Here is a 20,808-nt window from a genome sequence, read left to right on the forward strand (position 1 = left end):
GAAGAAAAGATGGGTGGGTCTCTAGACTTTTGGGTGGGAAGGTGTCTTGATGAATTGATGGGTGGATGGGTTCTCTAGATCAATGAGTGGGATGGGTGGATCGGTCTCTAAATAAATGAGTGGGAGGATGGGTGGGTCTTTAAATAAATGCTTGAATAAGTATCTGGAAGAATAGATGGGTGGGTCTCTAGACTTTTGGGTGGGAAGGTGTCTTGATGAATGGATGGGTGGATCGGTTCTCTAGATCAATGAGTGGGATGGGTGGATGGGTTGACGGGTTCTCTAGATCAATGAGTGAGATGGGTGGCTGGGTCTCTTCAGTGGGATGATGGCTTGGTCTCTAGATGCATGAGTGGGTATGTGTCTGGAAGAATGGATTGATGGGTCCTAAGATGAATGGATGTGTGAGTGTGTATGTGTCTGGATGAATAGATGGATGAATGTTATGATAACTTGCTGGGTGATTGCTTTAATGAATGGGTGAGTGAGTGTTTGGATGAATTGGTGGATGGAAGCATTTTAGGTGGAGAGGGTGACAGTGGGTTTGTAAGATATATAAATAAATAAATAAAAAAATGCTATCTGATAGTAAGTATAATATATATGGTATATATGATGTATTCCAATATGTGATTCTGAAGGACAAATGTTACTTTTATATATTTGGATATGCTTTACTGATGCACATACATGGACTGAATTATATAAATAAAAAGTAAACAGTAATATTCTAAAAAGCATATGAGAATATAATCGAAACATACAAATATAGTCATGGTCATGTTCAACAAATACCTTTGCAAATATTTTACTCATATTATGTAGGTCAGAGTCTTTGCAGTATTTATCAAATTTAAGCCTTAATATCCTATCAAAAATATGCTCAAGTCAAACTGTAATATGTCGTATATTGTATTTACATCTTATGGAACATATGGGCTGTTGTGACAGTAGTGTTGTACTGTGCTATGTGGCAACACACGAGTTCAGCGTTTCAACATCACTGATATCAACAAAGGGTGTTACACACACAACCATTCAGGGTGGGGACAAAGGTCAAGGGTGGGTGACAGGTTAGTATGAAATTAGGACAACCAACCTCCCATCGATAAACAAGGGAAATACTTTACAATGGCGTCTCATACATCAGACTATTTACTAACAGTACAAAATACATACGGGTGTATAAATGTAACAACAGCTAGGTTAAACATAATGAAACCCACATATGATTACTGGACCCCAAGAACGATGTCAAAACACAATGATACGAACAATAACGACAATTGCTATTTCAAATTACATAGCATCATCTGGTTGCCATAGACTCCGAGTGTCAATGACAGCTTGTACTATGCGATATGGGCTCATAATACACGGCTCGAATCACATATGTTGTTTCACTGAGTGGAATTTTTCCTTCATTCAAGTATATCCGAATAGTAATCCACGAGACACCTGAAATACGACACACAGCATCCATATGATAACATCATATTGTAGTTCATATGTTCTTGGACTTACCGATGGTGCCTAAAGGAAACGGGCTTTGTATCTGAGCACCCAACCCAAAGCTGGTTTTCTGCCCCAAAACGGCCAAAGCCGCCAGGAACAACACACGGCTGACTTCTTTCATAGCTTCAGTTCCACATTCTTAAAAGAAAAGGGTAAACGTAAGATCCTATTCAGTTTGAAACAGGCATGTTTTGAACGAGAAATATGGCACACGACTCCAAGACCAATATGGCAGGTGCCTGTTTATTATTCATGAGGTCGCGTGACGTCACAGCAATCGATACATATGCATGACGCTGTGACGTCGGTATGACGAAAGCGCTAAAGCACCTTAGATCGAGGCGGTGTTCTAATATGAAAATGCTGCTAATGGAAATATAATTACATCCCATGCCGCGGTGGGGAACTACAGCGAAGACGGGTTGTTGAAATCCTTTTCACCGATCAATACGTGTGGGCAGCGTGGGCATTGTGACGTCACAAGCCGAGATTGTAGTGTTGACGGAATCTGAGAGATCAATTATTCGAAATACCGTGTAATCACAAATAGCAAGCGATTCGTACACACTGAAATGCGAAAATTATTGCAAAGGAAAATTTAGAATTTGGTTTTAAATGAATCCCTCTTGACACTCGGTAATATGTTTCACATTAGCTTCCGATCAACTTTGACAATATTGTTTTAACAGGCACTCCTTAAAACTACCATATTTACACAGAAGATATCTCTCTTGGGGTCGCGGCATTCAAGGAGTGGGGACGATTAGCTATTATTACTTTGTCAATAAAATACCCGGAAATGTTATTCAGGCAGACGCGCAGTCGTCAGAGGCCACGTGATATCAGTAAGTTATTTTCAGAATGATTGCTAAATGGCTATTGTTTGTTTTCGAGTCGGGGCATATTTATGTTGTAATTACAAGCTAGCATTCTGAGGTTGACATATGATTGTGTTGTGACGCTACTTTCAAAGTACGCCTGTTGGTGATGCAAGTAATTACTGTTCTGTAGCTGGCGTCCCACAGCTCGTTACACAAGATGTGTGGTATACTGGGGTATATCTCCGCAGGGGGGCAGCGTCATTTGGGATCAATAGACGCAGTAATTAGAACGTATGTTCTTTTTTATTTTTATAATTGCTACTGTTAGAATATTGTTTGAAACTATCCATTTTGTTGCAGTTTCTGTTGATGATAAATAACTGTAAGATTATCCCCATCAATATTCTCATCACCAGCTTAGTTCGTCTTGGTGAGAGATATCGGGCCCGAATTAAACAGGGGCAACAGAAGTATCAATAGTCTTGTAGCTGTAGGGTTGTGAGAGCATTCGTATTTAGCTGACCGTACTAAGCTATAGAAGCTGCAGCAACTTGGATGTTGTAGTAGCAGCAGCAGTAGTAGTAGTAGTAGTAGTAGTAGTAGTAGTAGTAGTTGTTGTGGTATTAGTAGTAGTTAGTGAGTGAGTTAATTGGGTTTAACGCCGCTTTGAACAGTATTCCAGTGATATCATGCCGTGTCTGCTTAATGTGGGAGGAAAGCCCCAAGTGATGCAGGTCTCAGAGTTGAGCACTTTGGTGGAACTAACGAACACGGATATGGTGCTGACAAACCTAGAAACATAATCGGGGCGAGCCGGGATTCGCACCCACGACCATAGGTTTCCTCTTGTATCCTAAGTACGAAACTCGTATCTCTGCACAGCGAATAGCGGCGCCTTTGACAACTGGGCTACCGGCGTAGTACTAGTAGCAGTAGTAGTAGTAGTAGTCTGTAGTCGCTCTTATTACAACAGCGGAAGGTTTTATTGATGTTCATATCCGGCACTATTTTATATATCCCTTTTAAACCAGTCACAAAGTACATGCAAGGTGTTTATCTCAAAAAATAATTCGGGCTCATAGTTTTAGATAAAAGAATATCTGGTTTTGTAGCTGTAACTAAAGATACATCTAATCTTGATACAAAATCCCATGACCAAATTAAACACGAAGTCTTTGGTGTTGGCAAATATATTAAGTGAAGTGCCATGGGTTGAGTCCAGTGTTTTGAGTTTGTTGTAGATCAGAATTTAAGTGAGTGAGTGAGTGAGTTGGGTTTAACGCCGCTTTTCACAGTATTCCAGTCATATCGCGGCGTGTCAGCTTAATGTGGGAGGAAATTCCGAAGTGATGCAGGTCTCAGAAACCCACGAGCACCATACCAGTGTGTTCGTTTGTGCGTCGAACCAATCTGATATCTCTTGAATATGAGTAAGTCTTAGTATGTTATTAGTTATGGTGTCTTTAGTTGCCGTATACGGTGTCATATTAGGTTAGCAGAAAAATATTGGGCGAGGCGTGAGCCCAATATTTGTCTGCTAACCTAATATGACACCGTATACGGCAACTAAAGACACCATAACTAATATTATTATGCCTCAAAGTGAGACTGACCAATCAGAGACCAGAACCACTGATCCCACATGAGTCCGTATACCGTCAGTAAAAGTCCAAGATGGCTGCTACAGACCTAATATGAGACCGTATACCGTCAGTAACAGCCATTTTGGATTTTCCAACACCCACCTCAAATATTGCACATGAAAAATCTGGTACAGAAATTCGTTATTCGACACTGTTTTGTGTTTTAATATCATTAATTTTGATGTGAAGGGCGTAATGTATTTTTGGATCACGTTCGTGACTTAAATAAAGATTATATAAAGTTAAAATTATCAACAAGGTTTGGCCGCTGAGGTTTGAAGAGTAGTCTCCCTAGGCCTTTGACCCTTAACGTCTTAGGTTGTAAGTGTTAGGTTTTTATTTTGATATGGCATGTGCGACAAAGATGCCAAATAGTGTAAAGTTTTCGGCATAATAAATTCGTTATGGTGTCTTTAGTTGCCGTATACGGTGTCATATTAGGTTAGCAGAAAAATATTGGCCTAGGCTCACGCCTAATAATAATAATAACCAATATGTATGGTATTCACGTTTCTTTTGTCGGTGAGTATATATGCAGATGTTCACTTTATCTGTATTCGTATGGTCCCTTTAACTATATACAGATGTTCCGTATAAGTAAATATATACACACAAGTGTGTGTGTGTGTGTGTGTGTGTGTGTTCCTTTTACACACATAGATGTTCCTCTCAACGATAACATAATTATGTTTCCTTTGACTATATCTGATGTTCCCTATAAATATATATAGATTTATTTCCCTGAGCAATAAACATACGTTCCCTTTCACAATATACAGATGTTCCCTTTCATTCGACATAGATGTTCACTGAAACTATATATAGACGTTCGGAATAACCACATATAGATGTTCCCTTGAAGTATATATCGCTGCTCCCCTTAACTATATATAGATGTTCCCCTGAAGTATATATATATCGATGCTCCCCTTGACTATATATAGATGCTCCCTTGAACTATATATAGATGTTCCCTTGAACTATATATCGATGCTCCCTTGAACTATATATAGATGTTCCCTTGAACTATATATCGATGCTGCCCTTTACTATATATGGATGTTCTCTTGAACTATATATAGATGTTCCCCTTAACTATATATAGATGTTCCCTTGAACTATATATCGATGCTCCCCTTTACTATATATCGATGTTCCCTTGAACTATATATCGATGCTGCCTTTTACTATATATGATGTTCCTTTGAACTATATATCGATGTTCCCCTTTGCTATATATGGATGTTCCCTTGAACTATATATCGATGCTGCCCTTAACTATATATGGATGTTCCTTTGAACTATATATCGTTGTTCCCTTGAACTATATATCGATGCTCCCCTTAACTATATATAGATGTTCCCTTGAACTATATATCGATGCTCCCCTTAACTATATATCGATGTTCCCTTGAACTATATATCGATGCTCCCCTTTACTATATATGGATGTTCCCTTGAACTATATATCGATGCTCCCCTTAACTATATATCGATGTTCCCTTGAACTATATATCGATGCTCATGTAAACATGATTTGACATTCTTCACAGTAATTGTCCCTGAGGCGAGATTTCTTGACTACCAATGTCCGGATTAGCGGGATTTCCGGACTAGTGAGACGGCACTGTACAACTTTTTCTGAGATTTTTATTTAACTTGGAAACATAAAAAATATCCTTTCTGGAATACATTACTTCTGATTGAAGAATGGCGAAAATTTAGACATCAAAATGTGTATGGAATATATGCCAGTAGAATATTTTCTATCGCTTCAAGGGGGTATATTAATTCTATCGATAGGCACATAAATATGCTGCCATGACACACAAAGTGATAGTATGGCAATACATCGTACAGAGGACTGACTATAAGTGTCGATGGACATCATGTCGAGACCTTGTCCGTGTCACTATGGTGACAGCCTTGTATGTCTAGGCGAACGAAGTTCCTTGATACAAGAATTAACACGTGGTTGATATATTTATAACTCATCAGTATGGTAATTAACAAGTTAATGTCTGTAGAGATTTCCAATTTAGGCGCGGCATTAAAACAAATGTAAATATCACCATGACTTTTCCTGCTTTCCTCGTGCGTGGAAAAAAGAAGTTGATACTTGCAGCTTACAAAGTTCTCTATTTACCGAAGATCGCCTTACGTACACTCCCAGACAATTCACTCCCACATTGTCCCAGGTTACTTGTGTATTCAAAAAGAAGATAATAACCCTTGCTATACGATCCCGCAGTAAAGGTCACAGCCCTAACGGCATTACTCACGTCAAGTTCCCCTATTTCTTTGCTTCACTTCAACAATCACGGCCAAATAGAGGGGTCGTCTCAAAAACCTCGACGCCTGTTATGATGATGGCGGCATGTGGGTGTGTTGGGTTTTTTCGCCATTAGGAAATGGAATGGATGAGTTGAGATTGAACCGGGGAGATTATTTTGATGAATGAATGACGCTGAGGAAACACATATAAGAGAGACCCTTATTTATTCACGTGCTGTTGAGAGCAAAGAGAGCGTGCGAAATAATCACTTTACACTACAGTGTGGGTTTTTGCTTGTTTAACACAACGAGACTTTGGTTTATCTAATTATCGTGTCGACAGTGCACAGTCGGTTTAAACGTATTTGCTTCTTGTTTCCTGTTTTTATATACACGCATCACGTTCAGTGTTGTCTTCAGCTACCAGCGATGTTCAGCCTTTGCAAAGTCACAAGATGTGCGTATAATTCAAACCAAAGGAAAGTATAAAACAAGGGCTCTCTCAAGTAAGTACATGAACCTATGTCCGCTTCACCACGTCTCAACAATCAAGATATATACGATAGTTACGCGATTAATCACAAAGAACAATGAAGAATGAAGAGTAGTTTATTTCACGATTAAACATTGTTCTTTCATTACGTCATTTTCGGAGATTCGAACATGCGCTCGCAACCTGATAACGTCGTAAATTGGACTACGTTATTTTTGAGAGGGATGTGTCTAGCGAGTTGTTCCAACAGATGTAGCTGGGCCAAGCAGATATACGCTATGGGCGAACGATAGCATCAAGGGGTGGGCGAGATAGGACCATCGGGATTGGGAGAAAAGGTGCAGATAATCGACGTGAAACGCGTGAGAATACCAAACCTAACCCCCTGTACATAAAATGGAATTGTCCGACATTGCCGATATCGGATTATATTCAAGGAGTCATCATTATTTACATACAGGTACATGTTTTTAAAGCTTGTACATTTTCTTGACAACCTTAAAAAGGCTGTACACAATATTGATATCTCATATAAGAAATAAACGACTCGTGGTCGTTGTTTATCGTACAATAAAACGCTGCAGGAAGAATAAACCATGAGGGGCGCAGTGTTTTATTGTACGATAAACAGCTCCCACTCGTTTTTTTCTTAAATATAGACACTTATCCGTCGCTGTTACAATACGGCCCGTGGGAAGTGATGATAGTGGTCGCTCGTCACACGAAGAACCCAATTTAAACAACCCTTTATGACAAGCACAATTTACTGCGATCTTTTGGTGGCATTCTGACTAGTATATGTTTCAATCATTATATAACAAAGGTCATAAATGTAACGAACTACAAGTGCCCTAAACAGCAGTCCGACATTCGTTGTTCATACATCTCCAGTGACGTCGACTACAGAATAACGGAATCCAAGGTACCACGATAATCTGTTAGTCATATCCGTAGTTGTTTACTCGCGAAAGTTGATAGTATACTGTTGGATGGGAATAATATTGAGTTTCTCAGAGGGAGTTATACGGTTTGGGCGCAGAATAGGTTTCTTTGTTTGTCATAAGAGCGGCCTTTAATAGGATCGGATGGTCACAGTGTATTGTCAACTGGCTATTTAATATGCGTCATAGTTGCTGTTGTTGTAGCTGTCAACCCAGACTCGACTAATGACAAGTCGACGTGATATGAAGAGGAATATATTGTACTGATTGTGGCGCAAAGCAACATTCAACTCCTTCTATTAGTCATTGTTGATTATTGTTGTGTCATTTTCATTTTATGCGGAGTTGATCGTTACTTCTTACAGGTCTGAACACAGTCCTAAGGTGCAGAATTTCTGCCAGTGAAGCAGAACCTAGTGCAAACACACACGTTTCGTAATGGAGGACCTTTATCTTATCCATATCCCGTAGTTACTATTCATGGTGTGTACGCTGTGTAAAGGCAACGGGTGGAATATTGCAAAACTAGCAGCTCTTAACAGAATCCTTTCACGTGAGGTTATCTCAGTGAGTTGGGTGTAACGCATTGAACTTTATCTCAGTGAGTTGGGTGTAACGCATTGAACTTTATCTCAGTGAGTTGGGCGTAACGCATTGAACTTCATCTCAGTAAGTTCGGCGTAACGCATTGAACTTTATCTCAGTGAGTTGGGCGTAACGCATTGAACTATATCTCAGTGACTTCGGCGTAACGCATTGAACTTTATCTCAGTAAGTTCGGCGTAACGCATTGAACTTCATCTCAGTGAGTTTGGTGTAACGCATTGAACTTTATCTCAGTGAGTTGGGTGTAACGCATTGAACTTTATCTCAGTGAGTTGGGTGTAACGCATTGAACTTCATCTCAGTAAGTTCGGCGTAACGCATTGAACTTCATCTCAGTGAGTTTGGTGTAACGCATTGAACTTTATCTCAGTGAGTTGGGTGTAACGCATTATACTTTATCTCAGTGAGTTGGGTGTAACGCATTGAACTTCATCTCAGTGAGTTGGGTGTAACGCATTATACTTTATCTCAGTGAGTTGGGTGTAACGCATTGAACTTTATCTCAGTGAGTTGGGTGTAATGCATTGAACTTTATCTCAGTGAGTTGGGTGTAATGCATTGAACTTTATCTCAGTGAGTTGGGTGTAACGCATTATACTTTATCTCAGTGAGTTGGGTGTAACGCATTGAACTTTATCTCAGTGAGTTGGGTGTAACGCATTGAACTTTATCTCAGTGAGTTGGGTGTAACGCATTATACTTTATCTCAGTGAGTTGGGTGTAACGCATTGAACTTTATCTCAGTGAGTTGGGTGTAACGCATTGAACTTTATCTCAGTGTGTTGGGTGTAATGCATTGAACTTTATCTCAGTGAGTTGGGTGTAACGCATTATACTTTATCTCAGTGAGTTAAGTGTATCGCATTGAACTTTATCTCAGTGAGTTGGGTGTAATGCATTAAACTTTATCTCAGTGAGTTCGGTGTAACGCATTGAACTTTATCTCAGTGAGTTGGGTGTAACGCATTATACTTTATCTCAGTGAGTTGGGTGTAACGCATTGAACTTTATCTCAGTGATTTGGGTGTAATGCATTCAACTTTATCTCAGTGAGTTGGGTGTAACGCATTGAACTTTATCTTAGTATTTTGTTGGGTGTAACGCATTGAACTTTATCTCAGTGAGTTGGGCGTAACGCATTGAACTTTATCTCAGTGAGTTGGGTGTAACGCATTGAACTATATCTCAGTGAGTTCGGCGTGACGCATTGAACTTTATCTCAGTGAGTTGGGCGTAACGCATTGAACTTCATCTCAGTGAGTTTGGTGTAACGCATTGAACTTTATCTCAGTGAGTTGGGTGTAACGCATTGAACTATATCTCAGTGAGTTCGGCGTGACGCATTGAACTTTATCTCAGTGAGTTGGGTGTAACGCATTGAACTTCATCTCAGTGAGTTTGGTGTAACGCATTGAACTTTATCTCAGTGAGTTGGGTGTAACGCATTGAACTTTATCTCAGTGAGTTGGGTGTAACGCATTATACTTTATCTCAGTGAGTTGGGTGTAACGCATTGAACTTTATCTCAGTGAGTTGGGTGTAACGCATTGAACTTTATCTCAGTGTGTTGGATGTAATGCATTGAACTTTATCTCAGTGAGTTGGGTGTAACGCATTATACTTTATCTCAGTGAGTTAAGTGTAACGCATTGAACTTTATCTCAGTGAGTTGGGCGTAACGCATTGAACTATATCTCAGTGAGTTTGGCGTAACGCATTGAACTTTATCTCAGTAAGTTCGGCGTAACGCATTGAACTTTATCTCAGTGAGTTTGGTGTAACGCATTAAACTTTATCTCAGTGATTTGGGTGTAATGCATTGAACTTTATCTCAGTGAGTTTGGTGTAACGCATTGAACTTTATCTCAGTGTGTTGGGTGTAACGCATTGAACTTTATCTCAGTGAGTTAAGTGTAATGCATTGAACTTTATCTCAGTGAGTTCGGTGTAACGCATTGAACTTTATCTCAGTAAGCGAGTTGGGTGTAATCCATTGAACTTTATCTCAGTGAGTTGGGTGTAACGCATTGAACTTCATCTCAGTGAGTTGGGTGTAACGCATTATACTTTATCTCAGTGAGTTGGGTGTAACGCATTGAACTTTATCTCAGTGATTCGGGTGTAATGCATTGAACTTTATCTCAGTGAGTTCGGCGTAACGCATTGAACTTTATCTCAGTGAGTTTGGTGTAACGCATTGAACTTTATCTCAGTGAGTTGGGTGTAACGCATTGAACTTTATCTCAGTGAGTTGGGTGTATCGCATTGAACTTTATCTCAGTGAGTTGGGTGTAATGCATTATACTTTATCTCAGTGAGTTGGACTTAACGCATTGAACTTCATCTCAGTAAGTTCGGCGTAACGCATTGAACTTTATCTCAGTGAGTAGGGTGTAACGCATTATACTTTATCTCAGTAAGCGAGTTGGGTGTAACGCATTGAACTTTATCTCAGTGAGTTGGGTGTAATGCATTATACTTTATCTCAGTGAGTTGGGTGTAACGCATTGAACTTTATCTCAGTGAGTTTGGTGTAATGCATTGAACTTTATCTCAGTGAGTTGGGTGTAACGCATTGAACTTCATCTCAGTAAGTTCGGCGTAACGCATTGAACTTTATCTCAGTGAGTTGGGCATAACGCATTGAACTATATCTCAGTGAGTTCGGCGTAACACATTGAACTTTATCTCAGTAAGTTCGGCGTAACGCATTGAACTTTATCTCAGTGAGTTTGGTGTAACGCATTAAACTTTATCTCAGTGATTTGGGTGTAAAGCATTGAACTTTATCTCAGTGAGATTGGTGTAACGCATTGAACTTTATCTCAGTGTGTTGGGTGTAACGCATTGAACTTTATCTCAGTGTGTTGGGTGTAACGCATTATACTTTATCTCATTGAGTTGGGTGTAACGCATTGAACTATATCTCAGTGAGTTTGGTGTAACGCATTGAACTTTATCTCAGTGAGTTGGGTGTAACGCATTATACTTTATCTCAGTGAGTTGGGTGTAACGCATTGAACCTTATCTCAGTGAGTTGGGTGTAATGCATTGAACTTCATCTCAGTGAGTTGGGTGTAATGCATTGAACTTTATCTCAGTGAGTTGGGTGTAACGCATTATGCTTTATCTCAGTGAGTTGGGTGTAACGCATTGAACTTCATCTCAGTGAGTTGGGTGTAACGCATTATACTTTATCTCAGTGAGTTGGGTGTAACGCATTGAACTTTATCTCAGTGATTCGGGTGTAATGCATTGAACTTTATCTCAGTGAGTTCGGCGTAACGCATTGAACTTTATCTCAGTGAGTTTGGTGTAACGCATTGAACTTTATCTCAGTGAGTTGGGTGTAACGCATTGAACTTTATCTCAGTGAGTTGGGTGTATCGCATTGAACTTTATCTCAGTGAGTTGGGTGTAATGCATTATACTTTATCTCAGTGAGTTGGGCTTAACGCATTGAACTTCATCTCAGTAAGTTCGGCGTAACGCATTGAACTTTATCTCAGTGAGTAGGGTGTAACGCATTATACTTTATCTCAGTAAGCGAGTTGGGTGTAACGCATTGAACTTTATCTCAGTGAGTTGGGTGTAATGCATTATACTTTATCTCAGTGAGTTGGGTGTAACGCATTGAACTTTATCTCAGTGAGTTTGGTGTAATGCATTGAACTTTATCTCAGTGAGTTGGGTGTAACGCATTGAACTTCATCTCAGTAAGTTCGGCGTAACGCATTGAACTTTATCTCAGTGAGTTGGGCATAACGCATTGAACTATATCTCAGTGAGTTCGGCGTAACACATTGAACTTTATCTCAGTAAGTTCGGCGTAACGCATTGAACTTTATCTCAGTGAGTTTGGTGTAACGCATTAAACTTTATCTCAGTGATTTGGGTGTAAAGCATTGAACTTTATCTCAGTGAGATTGGTGTAACGCATTGAACTTTATCTCAGTGTGTTGGGTGTAACGCATTGAACTTTATCTCAGTGTGTTGGGTGTAACGCATTATACTTTATCTCATTGAGTTGGGTGTAACGCATTGAACTATATCTCAGTGAGTTTGGTGTAACGCATTGAACTTTATCTCAGTGAGTTGGGTGTAACGCATTATACTTTATCTCAGTGAGTTGGGTGTAACGCATTGAACCTTATCTCAGTGAGTTGGGTGTAATGCATTGAACTTCATCTCAGTGAGTTGGGTGTAATGCATTGAACTTTATCTCAGTGAGTTGGGTGTAACGCATTATGCTTTATCTCAGTGAGTTGGGTGTAACGCATTGAACTTTATCTCAGTGAGTTGGGTGTAACGCATTATACTTTATCTCAGTGAGTTGGGTGTAACGCATTGAACTTTATCTCAGTGAGTTGGGTGTAACGCATTGAACTTTATCTCAGTGTGTTGGATGTAATGCATTGAACTTTATCTCAGTGAGTTGGGTGTAACGCATTATACTTTATCTCAGTGAGTTAAGTGTAACGCATTGAACTTTATCTCAGTGAGTTGGGCGTAACGCATTGAACTATATCTCAGTGAGTTTGGCGTAACGCATTGAACTTTATCTCAGTAAGTTCGGCGTAACGCATTGAACTTTATCTCAGTGAGTTTGGTGTAACGCATTAAACTTTATCTCAGTGATTTGGGTGTAATGCATTGAACTTTATCTCAGTGAGTTTGGTGTAACGCATTGAACTTTATCTCAGTGTGTTGGGTGTAACGCATTGAACTTTATCTCAGTGAGTTAAGTGTAATGCATTGAACTTTATCTCAGTGAGTTCGGTGTAACGCATTGAACTTTATCTCAGTAAGCGAGTTGGGTGTAATCCATTGAACTTTATCTCAGTGAGTTGGGTGTAACGCATTGAACTTCATCTCAGTGAGTTGGGTGTAACGCATTATACTTTATCTCAGTGAGTTGGGTGTAACGCATTGAACTTTATCTCAGTGATTCGGGTGTAATGCATTGAACTTTATCTCAGTGAGTTCGGCGTAACGCATTGAACTTTATCTCAGTGAGTTTGGTGTAACGCATTGAACTTTATCTCAGTGAGTTGGGTGTAACGCATTGAACTTTATCTCAGTGAGTTGGGTGTATCGCATTGAACTTTATCTCAGTGAGTTGGGTGTAATGCATTATACTTTATCTCAGTGAGTTGGGCTTAACGCATTGAACTTCATCTCAGTAAGTTCGGCGTAACGCATTGAACTTTATCTCAGTGAGTAGGGTGTAACGCATTATACTTTATCTCAGTAAGCGAGTTGGGTGTAACGCATTGAACTTTATCTCAGTGAGTTGGGTGTAATGCATTATACTTTATCTCAGTGAGTTGGGTGTAACGCATTGAACTTTATCTCAGTGAGTTTGGTGTAATGCATTGAACTTTATCTCAGTGAGTTGGGTGTAACGCATTGAACTTCATCTCAGTAAGTTCGGCGTAACGCATTGAACTTTATCTCAGTGAGTTGGGCATAACGCATTGAACTATATCTCAGTGAGTTCGGCGTAACACATTGAACTTTATCTCAGTAAGTTCGGCGGAGCGCATTGAACTTTATCTCAGTGAGTTTGGTGTAACGCATTAAACTTTATCTCAGTGATTTGGGTGTAAAGCATTGAACTTTATCTCAGTGAGATTGGTGTAACGCATTGAACTTTATCTCAGTGTGTTGGGTGTAACGCATTGAACTTTATCTCAGTGTGTTGGGTGTAACGCATTATACTTTATCTCATTGAGTTGGGTGTAACGCATTGAACTATATCTCAGTGAGTTTGGTGTAACGCATTGAACTTTATCTCAGTGAGTTGGGTGTAACGCATTATACTTTATCTCAGTGAGTTGGGTGTAACGCATTGAACCTTATCTCAGTGAGTTGGGTGTAATCCATTGAACTTTATCTCAGTGAGTTGGGTGTAACGCATTGAACTTCATCTCAGTGAGTTGGGTGTAACGCATTATACTTTATCTCAGTGAGTTGGGTGTAACGCATTGAACTTTATCTCAGTGAGTTGGGTGTAATGCATTGAACTTTATCTCAGTGAGTTGGGTGTAATGCATTGAACTTTATCTCAGTGAGTTTGGTGTAACGCATTATACTTTATCTCAGTGAGTTGGGTGTAACGCATTGAACTTTATCTCAGTGAGTTGGGTGTAACGCATTGAACTTTATCTCAGTGAGTTGGGTGTAATGCATTATACTTTATCTCAGTGAGTTGGGTGTAACGCATTGAACTTTATCTCAGTGAGTTGGGTGTAACGCATTGAACTTTATCTCAGTGTGTTGGGTGTAATGCATTGAACTTTATCTCAGTGAGTTGGGTGTAACGCATTATACTTTATCTCAGTGAGTTAAGTGTAACGCATTGAACTTTATCTCAGTGAGTTGGGTGTAATGCATTAAACTTTATCTCAGTGAGTTCGGTGTAACGCATTGAACTTGATCTCAGTGAGTTGGGTGTAACGCATTATACTTTATCTCAGTGAGTTGGATGTAACGCATTGAACTTTATCTCAGTCAGTTGGGTGTAATGCATTGAACCATACCTCAGTGAGTTTGGTGTAACGCATTGAACTATATCTCAGTGAGTTCGGCGTGACGCATTGAACTTTATCTCAGTGAGTTGGGCGTAACGCATTGAACTTCATCTCAGTAAGTTCGGCGTAACGCATTGAACTTCATCTCAGTGAGTTTGGTGTAACGCATTGAACTTTATCTCAGTGAGTTGGGTGTAACGCATTGAACTTCATCTCAGTGAGTTGGGTGTAACGCATTATACTTTATCTCAGTGAGTTGGGTGTAACGCATTGAACTTTATCTCAGTGAGTTGGGTGTAACGCATTGAACTTTATCTCAGTATTTTGGGTGTAATGCATTGAACTTTATCTCAGTGAGTTGGGTGTAACGCATTATACTTTATCTCAGTGAGTAAAGTGTAACGCATTGAACTTTATCTCAGTGAGTTGGGTGTAATGCATTAAACTTTATCTCAGTGAGTTGGGTGTAACGCATTGAACTTTATCTCAGTGAGTTGGGTGTAACGCATTATACTTTATCTCAGTGAGTTGGGTGTAACGCATTGAACTTTATCTCAGTGAGTTGGGTGTAATGCATTGAACTTTATCTCAGTGAGTTGGGTGTAACGCATTGAACTTTATCTTAGTATTTTGTTGGGTGTAACGAATTGAACTTTATCTCAGTGAGTTGGGCGTAACGCATTGAACTTTATCTCAGTGAGTTGGGTGTAACGCATTTAACTATATCTCAGTGAGTTCGGCGTGACGCATTGAACTTTATCTCAGTGAGTTGGGCGTAACGCATTGAACTTCATCTCAGTGAGTTTGGTGTAACGCATTGAACTTTATCTTAGTGTGTTTGTGTAACGCACTGAACTTTATCTCAGTGAGCTGGGTGTAACGCATTATACTTTATCTCAGTGAGCTGGGTGTAACGCATTGAACTTTATCTCAGTGAGTTGGGTGTAATGCATTGAACTCTATCTCAGTGAGTTGGGTGTAACGCATTGAACTTTATCTCAGTGATTTGGGTGTAAAGCATTGAACTTTATCTCAGTGAGTTTGGTGTAACGCATTGAACTTTATCTCAGTGTGTTGGGTGTAACGCATTGAACTTTATCTCAGTGTGTTGGGTGTAACGCATTATACTTTATCTCAGTGAGTTGGGTGTAACGCATTGAACTTTATCTCAGTGAGTTGGGTGTAACGCATTGAACTTTATCTCAGTGAGTTGGGTGTAACACATTATGCTTTATCTCAGTGAGTTGGGTGTAACGCATTGAACTTTATCTCAGTGAGTTGGGTGTAATGCATTGAACTTTATCTCAGTGAGTTGGGTGTAATGCATTGAACTTTATCTCAGTGAGTTGGGTGTAACGCATTATACTTTATCTCAGTGAGTTGGGTGTAACGCATTGAACTTTATCTCAGTGAGTTGGGTGTAACGCATTGAACTTTATCTCAGTGTGTTGGGTGTAATGCATTGAACTTTATCTCAGTGAGTTGGGTGTAATGCATTGAACTTTATCTCAGTGAGTTCGGTGTAACGCATTGAACTTTATCTCAGTAAGCGAGTTTGGTGTAATCCATTGAACTTTATCTCAGTGAGTTGGGTGTAACGCATTATACTTTATCTCAGTGAGTTGGGTGTAACGCATTGAACTTTATCTCAGTGAGTTGGGTGTAACGCATTGAACTTTATCTCAGTGTGTTGGGTGTAATGCATTGAACTTTATCTCAGTGAGTTGGGTGTAACGCATTATACTTTATCTCAGTGAGTTAAGTGTAACGCATTGAACTTTATCTCAGTGAGTTGGGTGTAATGCATTGAACTTTATCTCAGTGAGTTGGGTGTAACGCATTGAACTTGATCTCAGTGAGTTGGGTGTAACTCATTATACTTTATCTCAGTGAGTTGGGTGTAACGCATTGAACTTTATCTCAGTGAGTTGGGTGTAATGCATTGAACTTTATCTCAGTGAGTTGGGTGTAATGCATTAAACTTTATCTCGGTGAGTTGGGTGTAACACATTGAACTTTATCTCAGTGAGTTGGGTGTAACGCATTATACTTTATCTCAGTGAGTTGGGTGTAACGCATTGAACTTTATCTCAGTGAGTTTGGTGTAATGCATTGAACTTTATCTCAGTCAGTTGGGTGTAATGCATTGAACCATACCTCAGTGAGTTTGGTGTAACGCATTGAACTATATCTCAGTGAGTTCGGCGTGACGCATTGAACTTTATCTCAGTGAGTTGGGCGTAACGCATTGAACTTCATCTCAGTAAGTTCGGCGTAACGCATTGAACTTCATCTCAGTGAGTTTGGTGTAACGCATTGAACTTTATCTCAGTGAGTTGGGTGTAACGCATTGAACTTCATCTCAGTGAGTTGGGTGTAACGCATTATACTTTATCTCAGTGAGTTGGGTGTAACGCATTGAACTTTATCTCAGTGAGTTGGGTGTAACGCATTGAACTTTATCTCAGTATTTTGGGTGTAATGCATTGAACTTTATCTCAGTGAGTTGGGTGTAACGCATTATACTTTATCTCAGTGAGTAAAGTGTAATGCATTGAACTTTATCTCAGTGAGTTGGGTGTAATGCATTAAACTTTATCTCAGTGAGTTGGGTGTAACGCATTGAACTTTATCTCAGTGAGTTGGGTGTAACGCATTATACTTTATCTCAGTGAGTTGGGTGTAACGCATTGAACTTTATCTCAGTGAGTTGGGTGTAATGCATTGAACTTTATCTCAGTGAGTTGGGTGTAACGCATTGAACTTTATCTTAGTATTTTGTTGGGTGTAACGAATTGAACTTTATCTCAGTGAGTTGGGCGTAACGCATTGAACTTTATCTCAGTGAGTTGGGTGTAACGCATTTAACTATATCTCAGTGAGTTCAGCGTGACGCATTGAACTTTATCTCAGTGAGTTGGGCGTAACGCATTGAACTTCATCTCAGTGAGTTTGGTGTAACGCATTGAACTTTATCTTAGTGTGTTTGTGTAACGCACTGAACTTTATCTCAGTGAGCTGGGTGTAACGCATTATACTTTATCTCAGTGAGCTGGGTGTAACGCATTGAACTTTATCTCAGTGAGTTGGGTGTAATGCATTGAACTCTATCTCAGTGAGTTGGGTGTAACGCATTGAACTTTATATCAGTGATTTGGGTGTAAAGCATTGAACTTTATCTCAGTGAGTTTGGTGTAACGCATTGAACTTTATCTCAGTGTGTTGGGTGTAACGCATTGAACTTTATCTCAGTGTGTTGGGTGTAACGCATTATACTTTATCTCAGTGAGTTGGGTGTAACGCATTGAACTTTATCTCAGTGAGTTGGGTGTAACGCATTGAACTTTATCTCAGTGAGTTGGGTGTAACGCATTATGCTTTATCTCAGTGAGTTGGGTGTAACGCATTGAACTTTATCTCAGTGAGTTGGGTGTAATGCATTGAACTTTATCTCAGTGAGTTGGGTGTAATGCATTGAACTTTATCTCAGTGAGTTGGGTGTAACGCATTATACTTTATCTCAGTGAGTTGGGTGTAACGCATTGAACTTTATCTCAGTGAGTTGGGTGTAACGCATTGAACTTTATCTCAGTGTGTTGGGTGTAATGCATTGAACTTTATCTCAGTGAGTTGGGTGTAATGCATTGAACTTTATCTCAGTGAGTTCGGTGTAACGCATTGAACTTTATCTCAGTAAGCGAGTTTGGTGTAATCCATTGAACTTTATCTCAGTGAGTTGGGTGTAACGCATTATACTTTATCTCAGTGAGTTGGGTGTAACGCATTGAACTTTATCTCAGTGAGTTGGGTGTAACGCATTGAACTTTATCTCAGTGTGTTGGGTGTAATGCATTGAACTTTATCTCAGTGAGTTGGGTGTAACGCATTATACTTTATCTCAGTGAGTTAAGTGTAACGCATTGAACTTTATCTCAGTGAGTTGGGGTGTAATGCATTGAACTTTATCTCAGTGAGTTGGGTGTAACGCATTGAACTTGATCTCAGTGAGTTGGGTGTAACTCATTATACTTTATCTCAGTGAGTTGGGTGTAACGCATTGAACTTTATCTCAGTGAGTTGGGTGTAATGCATTGAACTTTATCTCAGTGAGTTGGGTGTAATGCATTAAACTTTATCTCGGTGAGTTGGGTGTAACACATTGAACTTTATCTCAGTGAGTTGGGTGTAACGCATTATACTTTATCTCAGTGAGTTGGGTGTAACGCATTGAACTTTATCTCAGTGAGTTTGGTGTAATGCATTGAACTTTATCTCAGTGAGTTGGGTGTAACGCATTGAACTTTATCTTAGTATTTTGTTGGGTGTAACGAATTGAACTTTATCTCAGTGAGTTGGGCGTAACGCATTGAACTTTATCTCAGTGAGTTGGGTGTAACGCATTTAACTATATCTCAGTGAGTTCGGCGTGACGCATTGAACTTTATCTCAGTGAGTTGGGCGTAACGCATTGAACTTCATCTCAGTGAGTTTGGTGTAACGCATTGAACTTTATCTTAGTGTGTTTGTGTAACGCACTGAACTTTATCTCAGTGAGCTGGGTGTAATGCATTATACTTTATCTCAGTGAGCTGGGTGTAACGCATTGAACTTTATCTCAGTGAGTTGGGTGTAATGCATTGAACTCTATCTCAGTGAGTTGGGTGTAACGCATTGAACTTTATCTTAGTATTTAGTTGGTTGTAACGCATTGAACTTGATCTCAGTGAGTTGGGTGTAACGCATTGAACTTGATCTCAGTGAGTTGGGTGTAACGCATTGAACTTTATCTCAGTGAGTTGGGTGTAACGCATTATACTTTATCTCAGTGAGTTGGGTGTAATGCATTGAACTTTATCTTAGTGAGTTGGGTGTAATGCATTGAACTTTATCTCAGTGAGTTGGGTGTAACGCATTGAACTTTATCTCAGTAAGCGAGTTGGGTGTAACGCATTAAACTTTATCTTAGTATTTAGTTAGGTGTAACGCATTGAACTTGATCTCAGTGAGTTGGGTGTAAAGCATTGAACTTTATCTCAGTGAGTTGGGCTTAACGCATTGAACTTCATCTCAGTAAGTTCGGCGTAACGCATTGAACTTTATCTCAGTGAGTCGGGTGTAACGCATTGAACTTTATCTCAGTGAGTTGGGCGTAACGCATTGAACTATATCTCAGTGAGTTTGGTGTAACACATTAAACTTTATCTCAGTGAGTTGGGTGTAACGCACTGAACTTTATCTCAGTGAGTTTGGTGTAATGCATTGAACTCTATCTCAGTGAGTTGGGTGTAACGCATTGAACTTTATCTTAGTATTTAGCTGGGTGTAACACATTGACCTTGATCTCAGTGAGTTGGGTGTAACGCATTGAACTTGATCTCAGTGAGTTGGGTGTAACGCATTGAACTTTATCTCAGTGAACTGGGTGTAACGCATTATACTTTATCTCAGTGAGTTGGGTGTAATGCATTGAACTTTATCTCAGCGAGTTGGGTGTAACGCATTGAACTTTATCTCAATAAGCGAGTTGGGTGTAACGCATTAAACTTTATCTTAGTATTTAGTTGGGTGTAACGCATTGAACTTGATCTCAGTGAGTTGGGTGTAACGCATTGAACTTTATCTCAGTGAGTTGGGCTTAACGCATTGAACTTCATCTCAGTAAGTTCGGCGTAACGCATTGAACTTTATCTCAGTGAGTTGGGTGTAACGCATTGAACTTTATCTCAGTGAGTTGGGTGTAACGCATTGAACTATATCTCAGTGAGTTGGGTGTAACGCATTAAACTTTATCTCAGTGAGTTGGGTGTAACGCATTGAACTTTATCTCAGTGAGTTTGGTGTAATGCATTGAACTTTATCTCAGTGTGTTGGGTGTAACGCATTGAACTTTATCTCAGTGAGCTTGGTGTAACGCATTATACTTTATCTCAGTGAGTTGGGTGTAACGCATTGAACTTTATCTCAGTGTGTTGGGTGTAACGC

At 39.6% G+C, this 20,808-nt stretch overlaps 1 protein-coding gene across 1 annotated transcript in view; it reads right to left on the reverse strand.

Annotated features, from left to right (window-relative positions):
- LOC124120940 (receptor-type tyrosine-protein phosphatase N2-like) overlaps window positions 1–1,770 on the reverse strand; it is a 251,353-nt gene extending 249,583 nt beyond the window's left edge. Inside the window, exon 1 of the mRNA XM_046483855.2 lies at window positions 1,525–1,770. Within this exon, the coding sequence (XP_046339811.1) occupies window positions 1,525–1,636 (112 nt within the window). The 5' untranslated portion in view covers window positions 1,637–1,770. The remainder of the gene's footprint in view (window positions 1–1,524) is intronic.
- Between the last annotated feature and the right edge of the window lie 19,038 nt (window positions 1,771–20,808).

This window comes from Haliotis rufescens, unplaced genomic scaffold (assembly GCF_023055435.1).
Source record: "Haliotis rufescens isolate VD_foot unplaced genomic scaffold, xgHalRufe1.0.p SCAF_10, whole genome shotgun sequence".
NCBI lineage: Eukaryota > Metazoa > Mollusca > Gastropoda > Lepetellida > Haliotidae > Haliotis > Haliotis rufescens.